The 19,453-nt window shown below is 35.1% G+C and overlaps 2 protein-coding genes and 1 pseudogene across 7 annotated transcripts; all 3 read right to left on the minus strand.

Moving 5' to 3' along the window:
- Window positions 1–847: 847 nt before the first annotated feature.
- LOC103842470 (protein spt2) lies at window positions 848–4,205 on the minus strand. 5 transcript variants are annotated; one of them, XM_009119092.3, is made up of 9 exons: window positions 3,748–4,205; window positions 3,341–3,399; window positions 3,032–3,252; window positions 2,828–2,930; window positions 2,528–2,732; window positions 1,685–2,415; window positions 1,465–1,598; window positions 1,294–1,377; window positions 855–1,204 (listed from the first exon to the last, which is right to left on the minus strand). In XM_009119092.3, the coding sequence occupies exons 2-9, from the start codon at window positions 3,359–3,361 to the stop codon at window positions 1,108–1,110; spliced, it is 1,596 nt and encodes a 531-aa protein (XP_009117340.1). In that variant the 5' UTR covers window positions 3,362–3,399; window positions 3,748–4,205; the 3' UTR covers window positions 855–1,107. The 5 variants fall into 5 exon arrangements, with proteins under 5 accessions (XP_009117343.1, XP_009117342.1, XP_009117340.1 ...); XM_009119090.3 differs by having other exon boundaries at window positions 1,685–2,418; XM_009119089.3 differs by having other exon boundaries at window positions 1,685–2,438; window positions 2,524–2,732.
- A 904-nt stretch (window positions 4,206–5,109) lies between these two features.
- LOC117128438 lies at window positions 5,110–6,444 on the minus strand (annotated as a pseudogene).
- Window positions 6,035–19,419, minus strand: LOC103842472 (agamous-like MADS-box protein AGL17). 2 transcript variants are annotated; one of them, XM_033280820.1, is made up of 8 exons: window positions 14,830–19,419; window positions 12,179–12,257; window positions 11,987–12,048; window positions 11,473–11,575; window positions 10,404–10,445; window positions 9,808–9,891; window positions 9,525–9,682; window positions 6,035–9,404 (listed from the first exon to the last, which is right to left on the minus strand). In XM_033280820.1, exons 1-7 carry the CDS (start codon window positions 15,009–15,011, stop codon window positions 9,548–9,550), a joined length of 687 nt encoding a protein of 228 aa, XP_033136711.1. In that variant the 5' UTR covers window positions 15,012–19,419; the 3' UTR covers window positions 6,035–9,404; window positions 9,525–9,547. The 2 variants fall into 2 exon arrangements, with proteins under 2 accessions (XP_033136711.1, XP_009117344.1); XM_009119096.3 differs by having other exon boundaries at window positions 11,473–11,572; window positions 14,830–19,408.
- Window positions 19,420–19,453: the final 34 nt, after the last annotated feature.

Below are 19,453 nucleotides of genomic sequence, written 5' to 3' on the forward strand. Positions count from 1 at the left end.
TCGAAAACAGTTGAGTGGCAAATGAGTAAGGATAAATGGCGTCATGGAGGTAATAGAAACACAAAGTTATTTCAAAACTCTGTTAAAGTTGCTCTTGCTAGGAATGCCATGGATAAGCTGGTTAATGCAGATCGTGTAAAGGTTTTCTCTGATTCTGCTAAAGGTAAAGTGGCAGTTGAATTCTTTTCAAGTTTGTTTAACTCTTCCAACCCTCCTCTCTATGGTAGATGTTTCAAGAAGTGCATGCAAGAGTTTCTTCTCAGGTGAACTTTCATTTAAATAAAGCAGTTTCAGCATTTTAAGTCAAGGAAGATCTTTCAAAAATTCTGGTCAGTGTTGGAGAGAAGAAAGTGGTGATGGACGTCCAGCCTTTGTTTTGTGATTTATAAAGTCATTTCAAATATTTTGGTAGAGGTTGAAGCCGTGGATGGAAGATTTGATTTCTATTACTCGATCAGCTTTTGTCTCAAAAAAGCTGATATAACATAACATAACCATTGCTCACGAGCTTATTCATTCTCTAGGGTCTTCTGATTAGATTGCTTATGTGTTCATGGCGGTGAAGACTGGATATGTCTTAAGACATTCGACCGAGTATAATGGAATTATCTAAGAGCATTGTTATATGGAATGGGTTTTGATATTAGATGGCCAACTGGATCTTGGTGTGTGTATCTTCAGTTATTTATTTACTCTTTCCTGATTAATGATCAACCCCATGGATTGATTTTGCCGCAGATATTTGGCCAGCCCCTATCCTTGTGGTTCACCATTGAAAGTGAACTACTTCTTTAATGATTAAAGAACTAAAATCTCAATTCAAACAAAAAGAACCACTAAAATCAAATTTTAGATCATCTCAAACTAAAGATATTACTTCTCTGTTTCTAATTTTTCTACATCGTTCTCTTGTTCTACCAAAGAAAAAGAATAAGCTTTTTCACCAACAAAAGATATTATTACTAATTGTACAATTAAAAAACAAAAATAAAAGTTAAAACCCTTTTCGCCCCAAGCAGCCAAAGCCAAAGAGATGCAAATGCGAGAGCCACTAAAAAATCTGAAGTCATATTAAATAAAGACAGTTCAAAGATCTCTTTCTAACTTCTAACGGTTCTTCCGAATCTTTCTCAGCCTCTCTCGCTCTTCTTCTTGTGCTATCAGCTGCGCTTCCTTTTCATCTTCCTCCCTTGCAATTCTCGCACTGCATAGACCAAGCCAACACGAATGGTTAAGGATATATATAAATGAGGAAACAAGTGAATGACACTCGAGATCAAAACACTGATGTACCTTCGTCTCTCTTCCTTCATGATATCGTCGAAGTTGGCTTCCATGTTTCTGTCATCATCGTCACGTCCAGCGTAACGATTGGTACTGATATTGAAACACAAAAACCCTCAAGTGTCAGGACCAAAAAAAAATTCAAAAAAAACCGTAATGAAGGAAAGTTTGAAGCAGTACTTGAACATTTGTCTAATCATGCTCAATGCCTTAGCATCCTCTGACATTATTGCAGGCTTCTTCTTCTTCAAAGGCATCCGATCATCATGTATGTCACGCTGTGGAGGTCTCTTGGCTGCCGGTTTACTCATCATCTGTGGCAAGTTATTTCACAAATTAGTAGTGCCTACGCTAATATTTGTTTTTGCCTAAACGGAGAGAAAGAGAAAAATCATCACACCTGGTGTCTTGAGGTAGGCACTGGTTGTTTTGGGATCATTCGGGATGTGGTTGGGTTGACCTTTCTCTGTTCTCCCAGCCGTTGCCTAGGATCAGATGACACTGGTCTGGACAAGGACGGTGGTCTTTGCGCACTTTGAAGAGAACTCTTTCCCGCGGAGATGGAGGGCTTTCTCTCCAGTGAAGGCTTAGAAGGCAAAGGTCTTGCTGTGGACCCTGACCGACCAGGACCAACTCCATTGCTGCTGCTGTTGCTCATCTGCCTCCTATGATCCACGGGCACCTTCCCAGGAGCTGGTCTTTGGTGTTCTGATCTGGAACTTGGCTGGCCATTCCGATTAGCTGATTGGCCATTCATTGTTGAACCTGGTGGTCTCATGGTTGGTTGACGGTTTGTCGAGGAACCAGGTCTCTGGCTTCCAGAGGATACAGCTCTTTGCTGCATTTGGTTACCAGAGGAAACTGGTCTTGAATTTTGCATTTGGCTACCAGAGGAAGCCGGTCTTGATTTCTGCATTTGGCTGCTGCCTGAAGAAGTGGGTCTCCCCGAGACAGATCTCGCCTGCATTTGGCCTCCAGACGTCGGTCTTGAGTGATTCATTTGGCCGCCAGAGGAAGCCGGTCGTGAATGGCCATTAGCAGAAACAACATGTCTCTTATCCTCACGAGGTGGTGGACCTTGAGCAGCTCTACCATTGACAGCTGGTGATTGTTTGGGTCTCGCAGATCGAGCTTCTTGAATATCAGCAAAAAGCCTGTATTAAGTTATCTCCATGAAAATGGTATGCTTTAAAAATATCAAAAAAATCTGCAAACAAAAGTTTTTCAGCAAGACATTACCTACCGGAATTAGGAAAGGAGCCACTTCGAGACAGAGGTTCCCTCTTCGGAGCAGGAAGCTCTGCATCATCGGAAAACAAGAAGGAATAGTCTCGTGTGTCCTTAAGAGTCTCAACTTTCCTTCTTGTAGCACTCACAACTTTAGGCCGCTTCTTCTCATGTGACACATTCTTATCTCCCGAATTGCTAGCTGGAACAGGTCTTTTCTTCTGCACACCAAAAACAATTCCATCAGAACACACACACACACAAAAAAAAATTCAAGTGTGAAGACAAAAGTAAGACTAACGAACAAGGCACACACCGGTTGGTTTGAGTTCTTTATCTCGTTTTCTAGCAAGGATTTGCTTTCTTGAATAACCCTCGAGGATATCACAGGCCGTGAAGGACCAAAGAAGGAACCAAAGCTGCAGAAGAAAAAACATAAAAGTTGTAATAAAGCTGTAAACACACACACATTCCATGAGATGTTTTGTAAAAAAGGGTGATTAATAGCTAGCACACATACTCGTTGTAAGGGAGTTGTTTTTTTCTTCTGTCTTGTGAAGATTGAGCATTAACACCTCCACTGCCCGATTTTTTCCTGATAGACTCCTTGATCCTTTGACGCAATTCAAGATATTCAACTTCTTCCTTCGGGGGCACTTCTTCTTCTTCTTCCTCGTCGTACTCATCTAATCCATTATCATCACTGTAATAGTCATCATAGCCAGCTTCCTCATCAAGGTCCTGCAATTGAAATAACAAATCATGTTGTTAAACAGATGTAAGATCTATAGATTAGTACCAATTCATAAAAAAAAAAAAAAAATCTTACTTGTTCATAGGCCTGCTGCATCTTCGCTGGAAGATATGTTAGCAGCACTTAGCAAACCCCTGCAAATATATAAACTTAAGATTAATACAAGCCAAAGTATGAAACTTTATGATAAAGAAAACGATATCACAGATCTACAACCACAAAGTAAGAACCTTTATGGGAGAAAAATAACAATTTTAAGGATGAATCAAAAGTTAGATCACAAATCGATAGAAATCGAGCTAAATAATCGGACTTTGACCCAGAAAATCCAAATCTTTGATGAATCATCACAAATCGATTTCAAAAATATTGTTTAACAGGAATCAAAATCAAAAACATATAAAGCAATCACCAGATCTGATTCCTTACACACAAACCTATAGAAAAAAAGGAAAAAAACGACGGATCTGATCGAAAATTACCTGGAACCGATGAAAAACGATGAGATCTGACGGTTATCGAATTGAGAGAAAGAAAAAAAACGGTTTCTGAAACGGCGAGAGAGCGAAGATCTGTGTGGATCTGGGAGAAGAGAGGGAAGCGGCGAAGGGATAAAAGGAGAGGATACGCTCTCTCGTGGGCTTTTTAGGTTTTGTGAGGCATAAAAAGGAAAAGAAAAGAAAGGCAAGGACCCAGAAACAAACACTTCTGCTGCTGCCTGCTGCTATTATGCGCCATCTTGCATATCCCCCTCCCAATCTTTCTCTCTCGCATCATCGTATCTCTCTCGTTTAAATGGGAATTATATAAAATTAGGTTTTCTTTTTTCTTTCTGTTTTGGAATTTGCTTCCTTTTTTTTCTTTTTATTTTTGGTCAAATCTAACGAGTGGAAATTGAGACTTCTCCTCTCCAGCTGCCTCTCTCTCTCGTGCCTTTTAACCGTCGCCGAGAGTCCACCGGCAATTTTAGATTTTAGATTTTAGAAAAGGATAAATAAATATTTGGAACTGACACCGACTTTTATAAATTATTTTTGGTTGATTTATTTTACTATTTAAATTTAATAGTATAGTATATAACTAGAATTCGTTTAGAAAATATACTCTCTCAGAGCTCTCTCCTCCTCAATCCTCTCTCTTCTCTCTAGAGCTTCTGAGTTTGATTTACCGGATTACCGACTCCGGCTGCTCTCTTAGGGCCGGAGTCGGATCTTTGCCTTTTGTTTTTTGTTTTTTGGTTCGATTTTCTAGTGAGATCCTTTGACTTTTCTTGTTCTTTTCTTCGGGTGGAGTAATCAAGATTATGTTCTTGTCCTTTCCGGAGTGATCAAGGGGTTTTTAGCTGATCTTGCTATGTGTTAATCGATCTATGCTTCTCGATCTACCTAGTCGAAGCGGGTGGGGTTTTCTCAACCCTCAGATCTGTTTTTGTTTTGAAACCTGGTGTTGAATCGTTTGAATGATTTGCATGTTGACCTTGAGTTCTCTTTGGCTCACATATGGTCTCGATCTTTGACCTTCTCTGTCTCTCGAGCAAGGTTGAACCTGTCTGTGAGTTGTCTCGCTCCTTGTCATTTCCTTTAAGATCTGATCGAGATCTTCTCTTCCGTCAAGCTTCAACTCGCGTTTCGTATCGCTCCGTCTCTGTCTCCGCCATTCCGGTTGATCGACTTATGAACTTAAATTGTTCTGTCTCCTGGAGTATGAAGCTTTGTTCTCTAACTGCTGAGCTATTCACTATAGGAGGAGTCGCAAGCCGGAGGTTTTATCCATGATGGTTACCTTGCCTTGCCTCGTTCAAAGGAGCTCTGAAGAAGTCTACATGCTTTGTAATTCTCAATATAGTTGGGTTTCTTTTGATCTAGTTCTCGTTCTTCTAGTTTAGATTGGTTAATTTAAGCGTTTGTTTGTTCTTCTTTGTTTCCCATGTGTAGGCTGTTGTTTCCGAGAACCTTTGGTTGGTTCGTCGGCTCTCTCTTCCGGGTTTGGTAGTAAACGCCGGACTCTCTCTTCCAGGTTTTGTTGTAAACGCTGGACTTTGTAATTGATCTTTGTTCGAATATAAATCCTTCAGTGTTAAAAAAAAAAAGTATATAACTAGAATTAGAGTATATATATATATATATATATATATAGAGAGAGAGATATTGAGTTTTTTTTTCTTTTTCAGGAAGATAGATTGAGTTGTTTTTGAGACATTCATTCTGGTTTATTTATAAAGAAAAGGATATTTACATCCCCAGACGCCAAGTATCAGCTTTTAAGTGTTGCTCCATCGCTTAGACCATCTCCAATGGTACTCTATAATTTTCTTTATACTTCACTCTAAAATAGAGTAACTCTATTATAGAGTTGGATTTGCTCCAATGGTTCACTCTATAATAGAGTTACTCTATAATAGAGTGAAATATAGAGTATTCTTGTTTTTTCACTCTATATTTGGAGTAAAAAAATAGGATTACTCTATATTTCACTCTATTATAGAGTAACTCTATTATAGAGTGAATCATTGGAGCAAATTTAACTCTATAATAGAGTTACTCTATTTTAGTGTAAATTATAGAGGAAAAAATAGAGTGCCTTTGGAGATGCTCTTATATAAAAATGGTATGTGTTGCCTATAGTCAGGGCCTGTCCTCCTGGGCTAAAGCTGGGCTTTCCAAAATAAGTCAGCGCTTGTCTCTATCTTCTGGGCTTCAACCCACTCCACTTCATGATCCTTCATCTTTACTTTGTCCCAGGAAAAATTTAGAAAAATGTAGCGTACAATGATGAGAAGGAAGAAAAACTTAAAGAAATGATTTTGGGATACAAAAGATCATATACATCAACACAGAGGAAATGATACAACACTTCTTCATGAGTGGATTGTATTTATATGTAGAAGAAGAGATGAAAGAATCATTAAAAAGGCTATTATTCATTTCACTTAGCGAAGAGAGAAGGGTTAGCTGCGGCGGTACTAACTTGAACCTCAAGCATTTCCAAGCGACGTTCCAGAACATCCAGCTTCTCATTCAAAGTTGCCAACTTGCTCTTTGTCGTCGACTCTGACAAACATTGAGAGAGATGTGGGAGATGAACTCTCGATTCTCCCAATCTGCTTGGACAGCGATTCCTACGTTTACTGCATTCGTTATTCCTCCTCCTCCTCCTGCTTTCGCCATTTCATAAAAAAGAAGAGATTCTTCCTTTTTTTTTTTTCTTCTCAAGTTTTGTTGTTCTGTGATTGAACAAGAAGAAGAAGAAACGGGTACTTTAAGAAAGAAAGAGAAAGTAAAGGGGCTTAAATTATAATTGCTATTTCGTGGGCCGGTTCGGTTTGATTATTTCTTTAATGTTATCGCGTAGTTAGTTGTCCAATCTTTTTCGTTCGATTCAAATGTCACTATCAATTGAAAGATTGAGCAATTTATTGGTTCTTCTTCGTACAAATATACTGTTTCAACCATAAGAAAAAGAAATACTATTGCAACCAATCTCTAGTCTTTGAACTTAAGATAAGTCAAGTGATTTAACATTTTACCCCCCCCCCCCCCCCAAAAAAAAGTCAAGTGGATTAGTTGAGTATATATACTAGCCCTGCGACTTTGCCCCGAACCGAACTGATATTTTCGATTTTCGGTTCGGTTATATTTTCGAGATCGGTTTGGTTCGCTACGATTTTAAAAAATAATTCGGTTTTCGGTTTGGTTCGGTTTTTGATTTTGATTTTTTTTTTTGGAAAAACCAAAAATAACCTAAAATAACCGAAAATTCGAACCGAAATAACCGAAAATAACCGAATTTAACCGAAAAATCCAATTTTTTTTAAAAAATCTATACCGAAATTAACCGAAAATCATAAAAATCGGGTATATTCGGAAATTTAGGTGAAAACCAAAAATAACCGAAAACCGAACCGAACCGAAATTTAATTCGGTTACCTTCAGAAATGTTTTTTAAAATTTTGGTTAACCGAAAATCGACGGTTCGGTTCGGTTTCGGAAAACCGAAGTCGCAGGGCTAATATATACCATGTTTTAAAATTAGCGATTGATCAGATCAATAATTACTAGGTGGATGATAAACATGGTTAAAAAAATCTCTGATTTGGTTTAATTTTTATATAAAACCCGTGGAATGTGGTTGAAAATCCGACTGCATAATAAGCAAAACTGCATAGTCGATTAATCTGTTTAAACTTATTTTGTTTCAAATTCACAATTATAAATTTTAATATTTATACTTAAATATACATAAAATAATAATTGTAAATCTAAATCCAAAAGAAAATACTTTCAAACTTATAACATCAAATCTTAAATATAAAATAAAATAAAAAATCTTATATCTTAACATGAATCTGCTTTGTTTGCTGACAAAAAAATAATAATAATCTCTATCATTTTTTTTCTCAAAATGATTTATATTAGAATTGATGAATGTAATCATTACATAGTACATTGTTTAACCAATATGGAATGAAACTAGAAGAAGAAGAAAATGACTGATTCGGACGGACGGACTCGTGTTGCAAGTTCATTCGCCACAGCATTCGCTTTCCTGTGGACATGCCGATATTGAAAGCTTTCGAGCTGATTACACCATTGTCTGATATCTGAGCAGATAGTTGATATTCTGTAGTCTCGATCCTGAGTTTGCAGACTTTTAACCAACACTTCACAATCGCTTTCAGAAATTATTGTCTTGTAACCCAAACATGTAGAGCATTGAATAGCAGCCAATAACGCTTTACTCTCTGCTTCAAGTGCTGATGACGAGTATCCTAGAAAACTCATTGCCCAATATTTGACTACTCCATGTGAATCTCTAATAATCCAACCGCAGAGGTTTCATGGCTATGTGCATTGTATGCAGCATCCACGATTCCACATTACATTTGTAATACATTTCCATAGGAGGAGTCCAAGTTCTTCGTGGAGTAGAAGTAGAAACAACGGTTCGTAGCTGTTTTCTTTAACCAATCACAAACCTCTGCAGCCACATAGTCCGCATCACGTTCAAGATTAATCGTTACACTATTGAATATTAAATTATTCCTTGATTTCCAAATTTTCCAGAGCATCCAAAATGGAGTTAACTTCTGTTCCGGGTTTAACTGTGGTAGAGATTGGAGGTTAAATATGAATCTCATATTGGTTTCTAAATTATCTGTAAAGGAAGAGGAGAAACCCAGTGTTACTTGATTGGACCGCCATGTCTGCACCGATAGTGGACAAGTGAAGAATAAGTGATTCACCGACTCCGGATGATTTGAGTAAAGTAGTAGCTAGTTAGCCACGAATAACCATAATAATTTTTAGCTAATGTAGCCGCAAATGTTCTCGTTCGAGAGCAACGTGGCGTTTTTCAATAGCCTTTTAGCTTTGCCGTGATTATAGGCTTTATAGCAAATATTTCTAGTAGTGATGTTTCCTTAGTAGAGAGGGCAATTAAACTACTTGGCTTTTGAAAGTGGATTATTTCTCTTACACTATCCAGGTGAATAGTGATGTGTATCCATGGATACACCTCTTATATATTACTTGATAGATTTATCACAATTTCTTATGTGGTTTCCTAACCAAATCCTTCAATCTCTTCTTCTATGCCAGATTGCTCTATTCCATTTATGTATGCACATCTAAGCAGTTCCTAACAATCAGTGTTGTAGTTTGGACTTAAGAAACTAGATTCACGCCTTCATGGTTTCATCTTCAAACCTGATTGTTGGGAACTGTTTTGCGTATTCTATCATCTGGAGTAGGCTCAACTAAATTAGGGATTTTAAAGCTAAAAGTAAAAAGAAACTGAACCCTGATTAAAGTATTTTAAACCAAATCAATATTAAACTGAAAAAATAATATCAAAGCAAAACAAGTTGAACTGCAATAAGGACATTAAGTAATAGTTTATTCACTGAACAAGTTTAAACTGCAATCAAACCAAAACTCAAATCGAAAGCCCTATCTAACTATATTTTTAAGTGTTTACATATATATATAAATGTCTTATTATATACCTTAAACCAATTGAGAAAGCTTAAAAGAATACAATGGACATGCTCTATTGCTTTCCCTTGAGACTATTTATATATGTATCATACAAAATCAAACCTTTCGTTTTTTCTTCCACATGAGTATTCTCAAACTTTTTCCTGCATGAAAACATACTTAAGTATACATAAACGAGGTATATATATAATAATATAAATAAACGGATATATATATATATATATATATATAAGTGTGAAGGGTGTAGAGAATCAAGAACGAACAAGTCGTTAGACGTTTTATGATCTTAGCTATTTGTTGAGGTCTCATAATGGGATTGCTCAGGCAGACTTAGCTGCAGCCGAACCTGAGCATGGGATTCATCGGCTGTATCTTCAATATCACGAGTTCCCAGTTCATTTCTGATTGACACTGCATAAGCCTGCAAGACAATCAGTTACCACAATACCACTTTTTTAACTTCGAAACATATGTCTGGGAGATTTTAAATTATATATTTATATTTTCAACGCAGAGTAACTAATGAAGCTTGTATCTTTATTCAACCTTCTTGTGTAGCTCGACGTTTTCTTGATGAATCCTTTGTACTTTTCTCGACAGTTCAAGATTCTCATGGTGAACAAGATTCCTCTGCAAAGATGAACCATTAATATATAAGAACCTGGAAAATAAAAAATGAGAACATAGATCATATGTATTTAATTACTTTTTTTTTCAAAAACAAAAGATCATATGTATTACACTGTATCTGTATTTACATGTGTAAATATTTTATATCTACGCTCATAGTTAAACACAACATATTTAGTTTCTTTTTCGTATCGAACAAATATTTTTACCGTAAATTGTAAACGCAAAAGCGAATCAACAAAAAATAAAGAAGAAATATTATTTGCGTTGCAAAATTTGTTGAGTATTAATATCATTCAAAAATTTTCAGCAACAAAAAAAAACTAGAAACCAAAATCAGAAAAAGGAAGAAATATTGTTTGCAAGATCACATTTGCGTTTAGTTACAGTTTGCAAAAGGATCTATTATTGAAGAAAAGTTCATCTCGTACTTATAAAATGTAAACACAAACATAAACATTTACCGTTTGATCTTTCAAAATTGTAACTGATATAAATCATTTAGTACTGACCTTTCTGGTGAGTTCTTTGATTTCATTGGTCAGAATTTGTTCCTGCAAAATTCGAGAATATATGATTAGTTTCAATGTCATTGCTCTATGATCAGATTGTTCGGTTTAAGTTACATTGTTCTATGATTGATTGTTCGTTTGTTGGAAGTCTATTGTTAGAATAAATAAGCAATCTAAGTTTTATATAGATATATTAGATCAAAAAGTCTAAATACATTTATTTTAATTCAGTTTCACTTAGTACAAGATTTTTTGGGTAATGGTCGCCTTAAGAAAAATATTTGTGATAGTTCAAGTCTAAGGTGAACAATATCATACTAGACGAGAAGTTGGATATTTGGTGATGAACATCTAGCTTTAGTAAAACGTATGACCCTAACAAAATGCATCTGGTCTAGGTCTATCATAGTGTATGACCAGAATCCGTTACTACAAATTGGTATCAGAACCAAAGTTCTATGATCTTTGGTTTAAGGAAAGGGTTGTTAGATAAATATGCAATCTAAGATCCACATCAGATATTAAACCTATATATATATACATATAAACATCCGTTTAGTATGATGTTTTTTGGAGAAAAACCGACCCAAAAATAAATCTATAAGAACTTTGTCTGGACAATATCATACTAATTGAGAAATTTGACATCTAATTACAGACATCTGGTTTTTGTAGAACATCTGCCCCCAACGAAAGGCATCTAATCTGGTTCTTGTAGAGCATCTGATCCAAGAGGGTATTTTGTATGTTACAGCCAATTGGTATCAAAGCTATAGTTTCTTGTCTTTGGTTTGAGCGAAAGATTTTAGAATAAATAAGCAATCCATGTCTCTCACTGGATATTAGACCTAAAAAAATGTAATATATATCTGGTCCAACTCCTCTAAATATAACTCTTTTTAGAAAACAATTAACCCGAAAACAAATCCGTGAACAGTATCATACTAAACAAGAGTTTAGACATACCGACATCTGGCTCTATTGAAGACCCACGAGGGTATCTGGATCGTCACAGCATCTATATATCATCTAACTTTAATATATGTGTATATAGAGAGATAAACCTTACCTTTTTCATACGAATTCCACGTAAACTCATTTCAAGTTGGCTTTCTATATTGTGCAACTCCTTAACGCTCAGACCATTTAATTGCTGTCCCATTAGTTGTCTGCTACATACAAAATGTTTATTGTGATTTATGCATGTACAGTTTTTTTGTTGCCCTTAATTACATGTTTACACAGTCGTCATAAATACACATATAAACATTAGGGACGTACGATCTATGTTGTTATATGTATTTCGGCCTTTTCAAAATGTAAAAAATATTATCAATTTATCACCAGAAAAGATGGTGATGGTGGCTAGAAGAACAAGACAGTAGACATGCTAGATACGCAAAATTTCAGCTGAATAGATATAAACAAAAACTAGATAAAGAGATGGGATGAGCTTCTGTTGAGAATCAATACTAGTGTATAAAAGAAACATGAGCTAAACCACTTGTTAAAATACTAGTTATTTTTAGCCTAAAATTCATAATTAAATTACTCACAAAATTAAAACAAGTACGTATACATACCGATGAGTTTCCTGCAATGAGTGCAGTTCTTGTCTTAGAGTTGTGGCCTCTCTCTGCCAAAACTACAACAACACAATCTACCTCATCAACTCTCAAATTCAAGTTCAATAATATAGAAACATGATTAAGATCTTTATTAGTGTAACTGCAGCTCCTCTTGTGTATTGTGCCATTTTTGAATAGTCTACGTACCTTAACTTCTGACGCAGGGTTCAATAGTTGTTGCTGCTCCATCTTGGTCTTGTTGAATCGTTCAATAGTCGATTTCAAACTGTTCATTTCAGTATATTGAAACTGTAGTTAGTTTATAGTGTTTACTTCCTTCTAGGCAAATAATAGTTCTATTTTGTAATGTTAGGAAAAACAAATCCTTCACTTCTTTTTAAATTTTCAGAATCTTCATAGTTCTTATAAAGAATTTATAAAGAATTTATCACATAAGAAAAAACTAATATACGTCAGGCTCATACCATACATAAATGTTTTTCTCCATGATTTATAAATGTATCATATGCTATAACAATATGTATTTTAAACATATTGGAAAAATGTATCTTCAAAATAAATACGAAGTATTCACATTTTGAAGTCATATATATATTTTATAACTTTGTACTAGCTTCTAGGTCAAGTTCACATATTGATGACTCCTATTATAATTATTTTAACAGTGGTACTTATATTAAACTCAATATCCAATGGTAATTATTTTAACAGTGGATAGCTTATACTTTAAACTTAAGATATAAATAGTTCAAGTATAAAATAAAATATTTTGATGAAATATATTGATACAGTGGTATATATGTAGTTAGAATACTGATCAGTGAAAACTCATCACTTTATGGTGATCATCTCGCACATTCCCTTTAATCACTCTTTTATTTTTCAACGTTGTACTTGTTTTTTTAGCTTTGAATACATATATGTCGTCCTCTACTTCCCAGATGTTTCTAAATTTGGCTGTCATAATGCCACTCCAGATACGTAATTTATAACAGATGTATAAATAAACACACAAATTATATACATATTTGTACATGATATATTTAAACACAATGATACACATGTCCACATACACTGTGACAACCCGCCCCGTGGGACTACCCGCCCATGGGCCCCAGGCTCACAGCGCTGCAGCGCACCGACCCCAACCCCTCTATTATGAGTTCTCTCTAACTCCATAATTAGGTTGTTGGTGAGCCTCGAACCCAGGACCTCACCCTTTAACAGCATTCCCACAGGACAAGCTGTCACCAATTGATCTGCAGGTCAATTGGTGACAGCTTGTCCTGTGGGAATGCTGTTAAAGGGTGAGGTCCTGGGTTCGAGGCTCACCAACAACCTAATTATGGAGTTAGAGAGAACTCATAATAGAGGGGTTGGGGTCGGTGCGCTGCAGCGCTGTGAGCCTGGGGCCCATGGGCGGGTAGTCCCACGGGGCGGGTTGTCACAAAAAAAGTCGACTTTTTTTTTTTAAACACATGATAACCGCAAAAGACAACATGCACAAACGTAAACTACCAAAGTGAAAAGATACATACCATCAGCCGGCTCAACTCTCTCGTTGCCTCTTGCAGCAAATACTCGTGGTGCGATAGCCTGGCGCTTAGCTGGTGATGGATTCTCTACACGTCCCCCCCCTCGGGCAATCCCTGAAAATGTGACCAGGCTGGCCACAGCCATAACACTTCTTTGAAGCCGCTGCTAGTGTCGTTGGTGCTGTAACCTGTCCGGTACCAGTACCATCCACTTTTGTAAATCGACAATACTTGGCCACATGGCCTAACCGCCCACATGCAAAACACATAACGCAATCTCCAAAATGGTAGCGATGGCAGCGCTCACAACTGGGTGTTCCTGACTGATCCCCTGCCATGTTCGGTGACCCTGAAGTTCTTTCAGTCTTAGGTGACAGCTTGTCCTGTGGGAATGCTGTTAAAGGGTGAGGTCCTGGGTTCGAGGCTCACCAACAACCTAATTATGGAGTTAGAGAAAACTCATAATAGAGGGGTTGGGGTCGGTGCGCTGCAGCGCTGTGAGCCTGGGGCCCATGGGCGGGTAGTCCCACGGGGCGGGTTGTCACAAAAAAAGTCGACTTTTTTTGTGACAACCCATCCTCTCACTAGGAACCTAGGTTCACAGCGCTGCAGCGCACCGACCCCAACCCCTCCATTATGAGTCCTCTCTGACTCCATAATTAGGTTGTTGGTGAGACTCGAACCCAGGTCCTCACCCTTTAACAACACTCCTCCAGGATGAGTTGTCACCAATTGATCTGCAGGTCAATTGGTGACAACTCATCCTGGAGGAGTGTTGTTAAAGGGTGAGGACCTGGGTTCGAGTCTCACCAACAACCTAATTATGGAGTCAGAGAGGACTCATAATGGAGGGGTTGGGGTCGGTGCGCTGCAGCGCTGTGAACCTAGGTTCCTAGTGAGAGGATGGGTTGTCACATACACACTATGCCACGAGCATAATGAGCTTAAGCTTCTCTAGATAGTTTTCTTTTTTGTTTTCCTTTACAAATAATAGTTGTAATCAATATATATATACACCACCTTGTATACTGAAATGAGCAAGATGCACAAACTTGTACACAACAAATGCGCAGAGCACACAGCTAAACACATCTCACTGAAATATAATCTCACCATTCTTTGCTCAATTTTTTTTAATCCAACCCTTCCAAGCAAACAGTACATTACCCGTACATGACAATATTACATAAGTACATGTACATATATACTTTCGTTAATAAATATAGACATACATATAAATTTGTTTATATCTATGTATATATTTGTGAAATGATCTAGGGATTCAATAAGGAAAATAGAAACCTGGAGCTGGCAAAGTCATAGAGCTTGTCGGTATTGGAGAAAATGATGAGACCCACCTCTGCATCGCAGAGAATAGCGAGTTCTTTAGCTTTCTTTATGAGACCCTTTCTTCTTTTGGAGAAAGTGACTTGCCTACTCGTCGAATCATCGATCCTCTGGATAACAATCTTCCCTCTCCCCATCAATATTAACTCTATCTTGATCTTCCCCTCGATCTTGGCGATCTTCCCCGTTCTAGGGTTTTCTAGATCTCAGCAAGACGAAAGGAGGAAGAAAAAGAAAACGAATCAGGCGAAATAGATGAGAGAGAGAGAGAGAGAGGAAAATAGGAAAAAGCAAGAAGTAAGAGTCAACAATCTTTTCGAGGAATAGACAAATATGTATAGTCTATTGAGTAAATTAGCTAAATATACTAACAAAGGTGGGATATCATTGAATGGGGGGAAAATGGTAATGTTGGGGGGAAGAAAATTGGAGGGATATAGAGTATGGAGTGCAAATAGGAGAAAAGTGGTGTGTAGAGAGTACAAATTCTCTAGTCTATTTGAGTCGTTTGTATTGGTAGATACAATTTGAGGGTCATTTTGTAAAGTACCAAGTTTATAACCTAAACATATGTGTTTACTCAGGAAAAAAAAAACTAAACATATGTTTAGTTATTTCTCACGAAACACATGAGACAGGAGAACGACTGACTGAAGTATTTAAACCATTTCAAACCCAATTTTATATCCATTTCTGTATTTTTCTTTATAAACTTTAGTATAAAAATGGATTTGTTTTATGGATATCTTTAGTAGAGTTTTTTATTTTAAGAAAAAAATAAAAAAAATATTATTATTGTCAAATAACATTTTTTATTTTCTGTTAAAAATAGAAAAACTTAGGTATATACTAGAAGAAAAATAACTTTACAATATAGTAATATATTTAAAGAAAATATAAAGATATACATTGAACTAGGACTGAGACATATTATCTACGATTCATATCTGATTTGGGATTCGAATCCAAGAAGCTCTGAAAATAAGATATCTAGAATACTCAAATCTGGATAGCAAAATTTTAGATTCGTCAAAGCGAGTATATCTTTATTTTTAAATCTAGATGTCTGAATTTTAAAAATATATTAAATTTTATTAATAATTATAGTTGATATATTAATATTTATATGTAACATTAATTTATAATATTATATTTTAATTTAAATAATTTATATTTTAAAAAAAATGTATTAAAATGATCGAATATTTGAGGATAATAGAATATTTAGATCCGAAACCCGTATATTCGAATGGCTCGTATCTGAAAATATAAACTTGTGTCATGGTGAATAACTAGTAACCACGTGGGTATCACTGCTTTGTTTTCTTCCAATTAGATCTCGAGTCTCCAACCCATAAATAAGATGTTTTCAGTTTTCCTCTTTAATAAAGAGTCTCTGTTTATCCTTATAATAAAAATGCCCGCTTGCCAGATGTCAGGCAAGGACGTCAGTGTACCATTTTGATCCTCCTAATTCCTAAAGAAAAAAAGTTTTTGGTTTCCAAAAAAATATGTTGCTTTATTTGTTTCAAACATATTATAAGCAGAGCCGTGTAAAGGTTTTTTGATGCCATAAGCCTTAAATTTGTTTTACTAAATTGTTCTACAGATTCATAGCACAATAATTAGTTATTTTCGTGAAACAAAATTTAATATGATACCAATTTTTTTATATTTTATATCTAACTTTTACAATATATCTAATTTTATAAATAATGAATTTCTATCACAAACCTTACTTAGCCTATTTAAAAAATAATAATAGGTTAAAAGAAATCAGTTCCTATAATTTTAATAGTGATTTAGGCTGAAGAACAATATGCTTTCTATCAAAATATACAAAATTAAAATTAGGATAGAAAAAAAGAATTTAAAGATTTTTAAATGTATATAGCAGTGAAATTAATCACTTTAAGTTTTACCTATAAGTCATATTAGCTAACAATTCTGTAATATGCAATGTAAAAAATTCAATCAAAAATATGTCCTAATTAAGCCAATATTTCAAATATTTGTTAGTTGTCACGGCTCTGAATATAAGCCCCCATATATATAGTCCATAGATATTAGCGTTCGTTTTTTAAGATTGTAAAACCTAGGGTCTAATTGGTGATTAATGAATGAAATGGAACAATACATTCCTTATTATTCCTTTTTTATTATTTTACCATTTACAAAGAAGAATTTTTTATTTACATTCCTTCTCATTCATTTTATTATCGAGGAGTATAAAACAAATTTGTTTCTCTCCAAAATAAACAAGGAATAATTTTTTTTTATTCTTATAATTTTATTCCTCTGTATTTTTTTCCTACTCATTTCTAATGTTCCTATAAAAATCACCAGTTAGACCCTTATAGTTTCTCATAATACCTGAAATTATACTATTCTAATAATATTTTAAATTAAACTAAGAAAAGTTTAATCTTTTTTTTGAACAACAACAACTTTCATTACATTTTTGCCCAATGTTCAAGATTAGGCTGTGTCACGCGTGCGGACTGTCTGGGCCTAAATTTGAATCAGTTAATCAGTAATTAGTCGAAGATTAATCAGAAATATATTTTTAGTATTTTTACATATATTCATGAGTTAAACAATATCGCGGATATACAAAACAAAAAACTTAAGTGTGGTTTGATAGTTAGAATGCATTTAAGCGTAAAAGAGTGGAGGGTTTGACAAACAAACCATATTATATTAACTAGGGGCATTGCCCCCGCGCAAGCGCGGAGTTATGGACAAAGTTCATGTTTCATTTCAATATTTGCTAGGGTTATTGTAGTTGTAAATTTTGCATTTTGACAAATTACATTTTTGTCCCAGTCTTCAACGTAAGGAAAAAACCAGAATCTATGGCGGCTAAACACTTTTACATGGTTTCCACAATTTAGGATCTCAATTTATGATTAGATTTAACAAATAAGTGGTAGATTCAACTTAGTAATCACACTACAACAAAACAGAGGGTTAACAACTGTACAATTTATTGTTAAATCGTCGTTAATCTCCTATTACGACGATTCTCCAATCGTCATTAGTAGCTCGTCTTAATGCGTCATAGTCTTTAAATCATCGTAAAATGATTTGGTAGACGTAATATTAGGTCCACATATCTCATCATAAATAATTCGTAAAATGTGGTCATTACACTGTCGTAAAATTGGTCGTTAAAATCAGGTTAGATGGCCGTAAATTTACGACGAATTCACATCGACATTCGACGTGAATTAGTCGTAAGTTTTACAACTAGTTTACGGCCAATTAATATCGTTACTAATTATTCATTTAAAAAATATTTTGTTTTAATTATAAATTCATAAGATAATAAATTCTGCAAAATTATTTAAATTTGAGAAATTAAAATAAAAATCTAATATATTAAAATTTTGTAATATCCAAAATATATTACAGACCGAAAAAATAAACCTAAAGGTTCAGGTCGTCCCGGAGATTGGAACTACGGCGCTCGGTATGCCGCTCTAGCTCCGCCTGCTCTTCAAGTGTGCGGTTGGGGTTTAAGTTTTCACATACCACATCTCCGCAAGCGCCAGGTTTCCATCCGCCATGAGATCAAACATCAATGCCATGACCATCATTTGGGTCATGTTCTCAGCCATGACGGTGTTGGCAGCCGACAAAGCTTCCCGGAGCTGAGCATTTTTCTCCCTTGCAGCACCGTAACCTGCTCTTGCCCTCGGAACATCAAGATTATTTAAAATTTTCTTATTTGAAGTTTCGAGTACAAAATCAAAATTACTTGAAGTTTTCTTACCCTTTACAATTTTTATTCTGATTTTACCAAACAACGGCAAAGTTCTGCCAGCGTATTATCGGTGATTTAATGGTCTCCACATACGCATCTTAGAACACAGGTTTAGCCTATGGCATTCGAGACCTGGAAGACCAAGGATACATGAGAGTGTTTTTGCAATAGTGTTTGCTTCGGTGTTTTCGCGAGAAATAAAATAAAAGCCAATAAACGTAAAATGACGTTTTGAAAAAATTAATTGCAGAAATGCTCCATTTTTTTTATAATATATAATGTTTTATAAAGTTTTTAATATTTTAAAATGTAAGATATTCTGACATTGTTACGTTAATGTTTTTGAAAACTGTTTAACCAATTGTATTTTACATTTTTTTTCTTATTAGATAAGTTATCTTATTTATTATTTCAATAATGATATTTTTTTAAAGTGAAATTTAAAATTTTGTGTGTTTTATGTATATCACTTTACATGATGAAAATGGAGTAACATTTTATGGTTTTTGAACATAATACATAAAAATTACTATCTTACACTACCATTAACTCCAACACTTAGTACAGTGGAACCTCTATAAATTAATATTCGATAAATTAATAATTTTTATAAATTAATAAATTTGTCGGTCTCAACTAAGTCCGGTTCAAAATTTCACACAAATCGATAAAATTATAAGATAATATTTTTTAGAAAACTCTATATAAATATATGGTCTCATTAAAATTATAAATTAATAATCTATATGTATAGATATTTTATATAAGTAAGAACCTGTTATTATATTATTTTTATATATTCACAATGAAATT

This window comes from Brassica rapa, chromosome A09 (genome assembly GCF_000309985.2).
Source record: "Brassica rapa cultivar Chiifu-401-42 chromosome A09, CAAS_Brap_v3.01, whole genome shotgun sequence".
In the NCBI taxonomy this organism is placed as follows: domain Eukaryota; kingdom Viridiplantae; phylum Streptophyta; class Magnoliopsida; order Brassicales; family Brassicaceae; genus Brassica; species Brassica rapa.

Coding starts and splice junctions, on each gene's coding strand:
- LOC103842470 (XM_009119089.3), bottom strand. CDS start 3,361: ATGCAGCAGGCCTATGAACAA. Junction 2,931..3,031: donor AAACAACTCCCTTACAACGA/GTATGTGTGCTA, acceptor TTTCTTCTGCAG/CTTTGGTTCCTTCTTTGGTC. Junction 1,599..1,684: donor TGCCTACCTCAAGACACCAG/GTGTGATGATTT, acceptor AACTTGCCACAG/ATGATGAGTAAACCGGCAGC.
- LOC103842472 (XM_033280820.1), bottom strand. CDS start 15,011: ATGGGGAGAGGGAAGATTGTTATCCAGAGGATCGATGATTCGACGAGT. Junction 10,446..11,472: donor GTGGAATTCGTATGAAAAAG/GTAAGGTTTATC, acceptor CGAATTTTGCAG/GAACAAATTCTGACCAATGA. Junction 9,683..9,807: donor ACGTCGAGCTACACAAGAAG/GTTGAATAAAGA, acceptor ATTGTCTTGCAG/GCTTATGCAGTGTCAATCAG.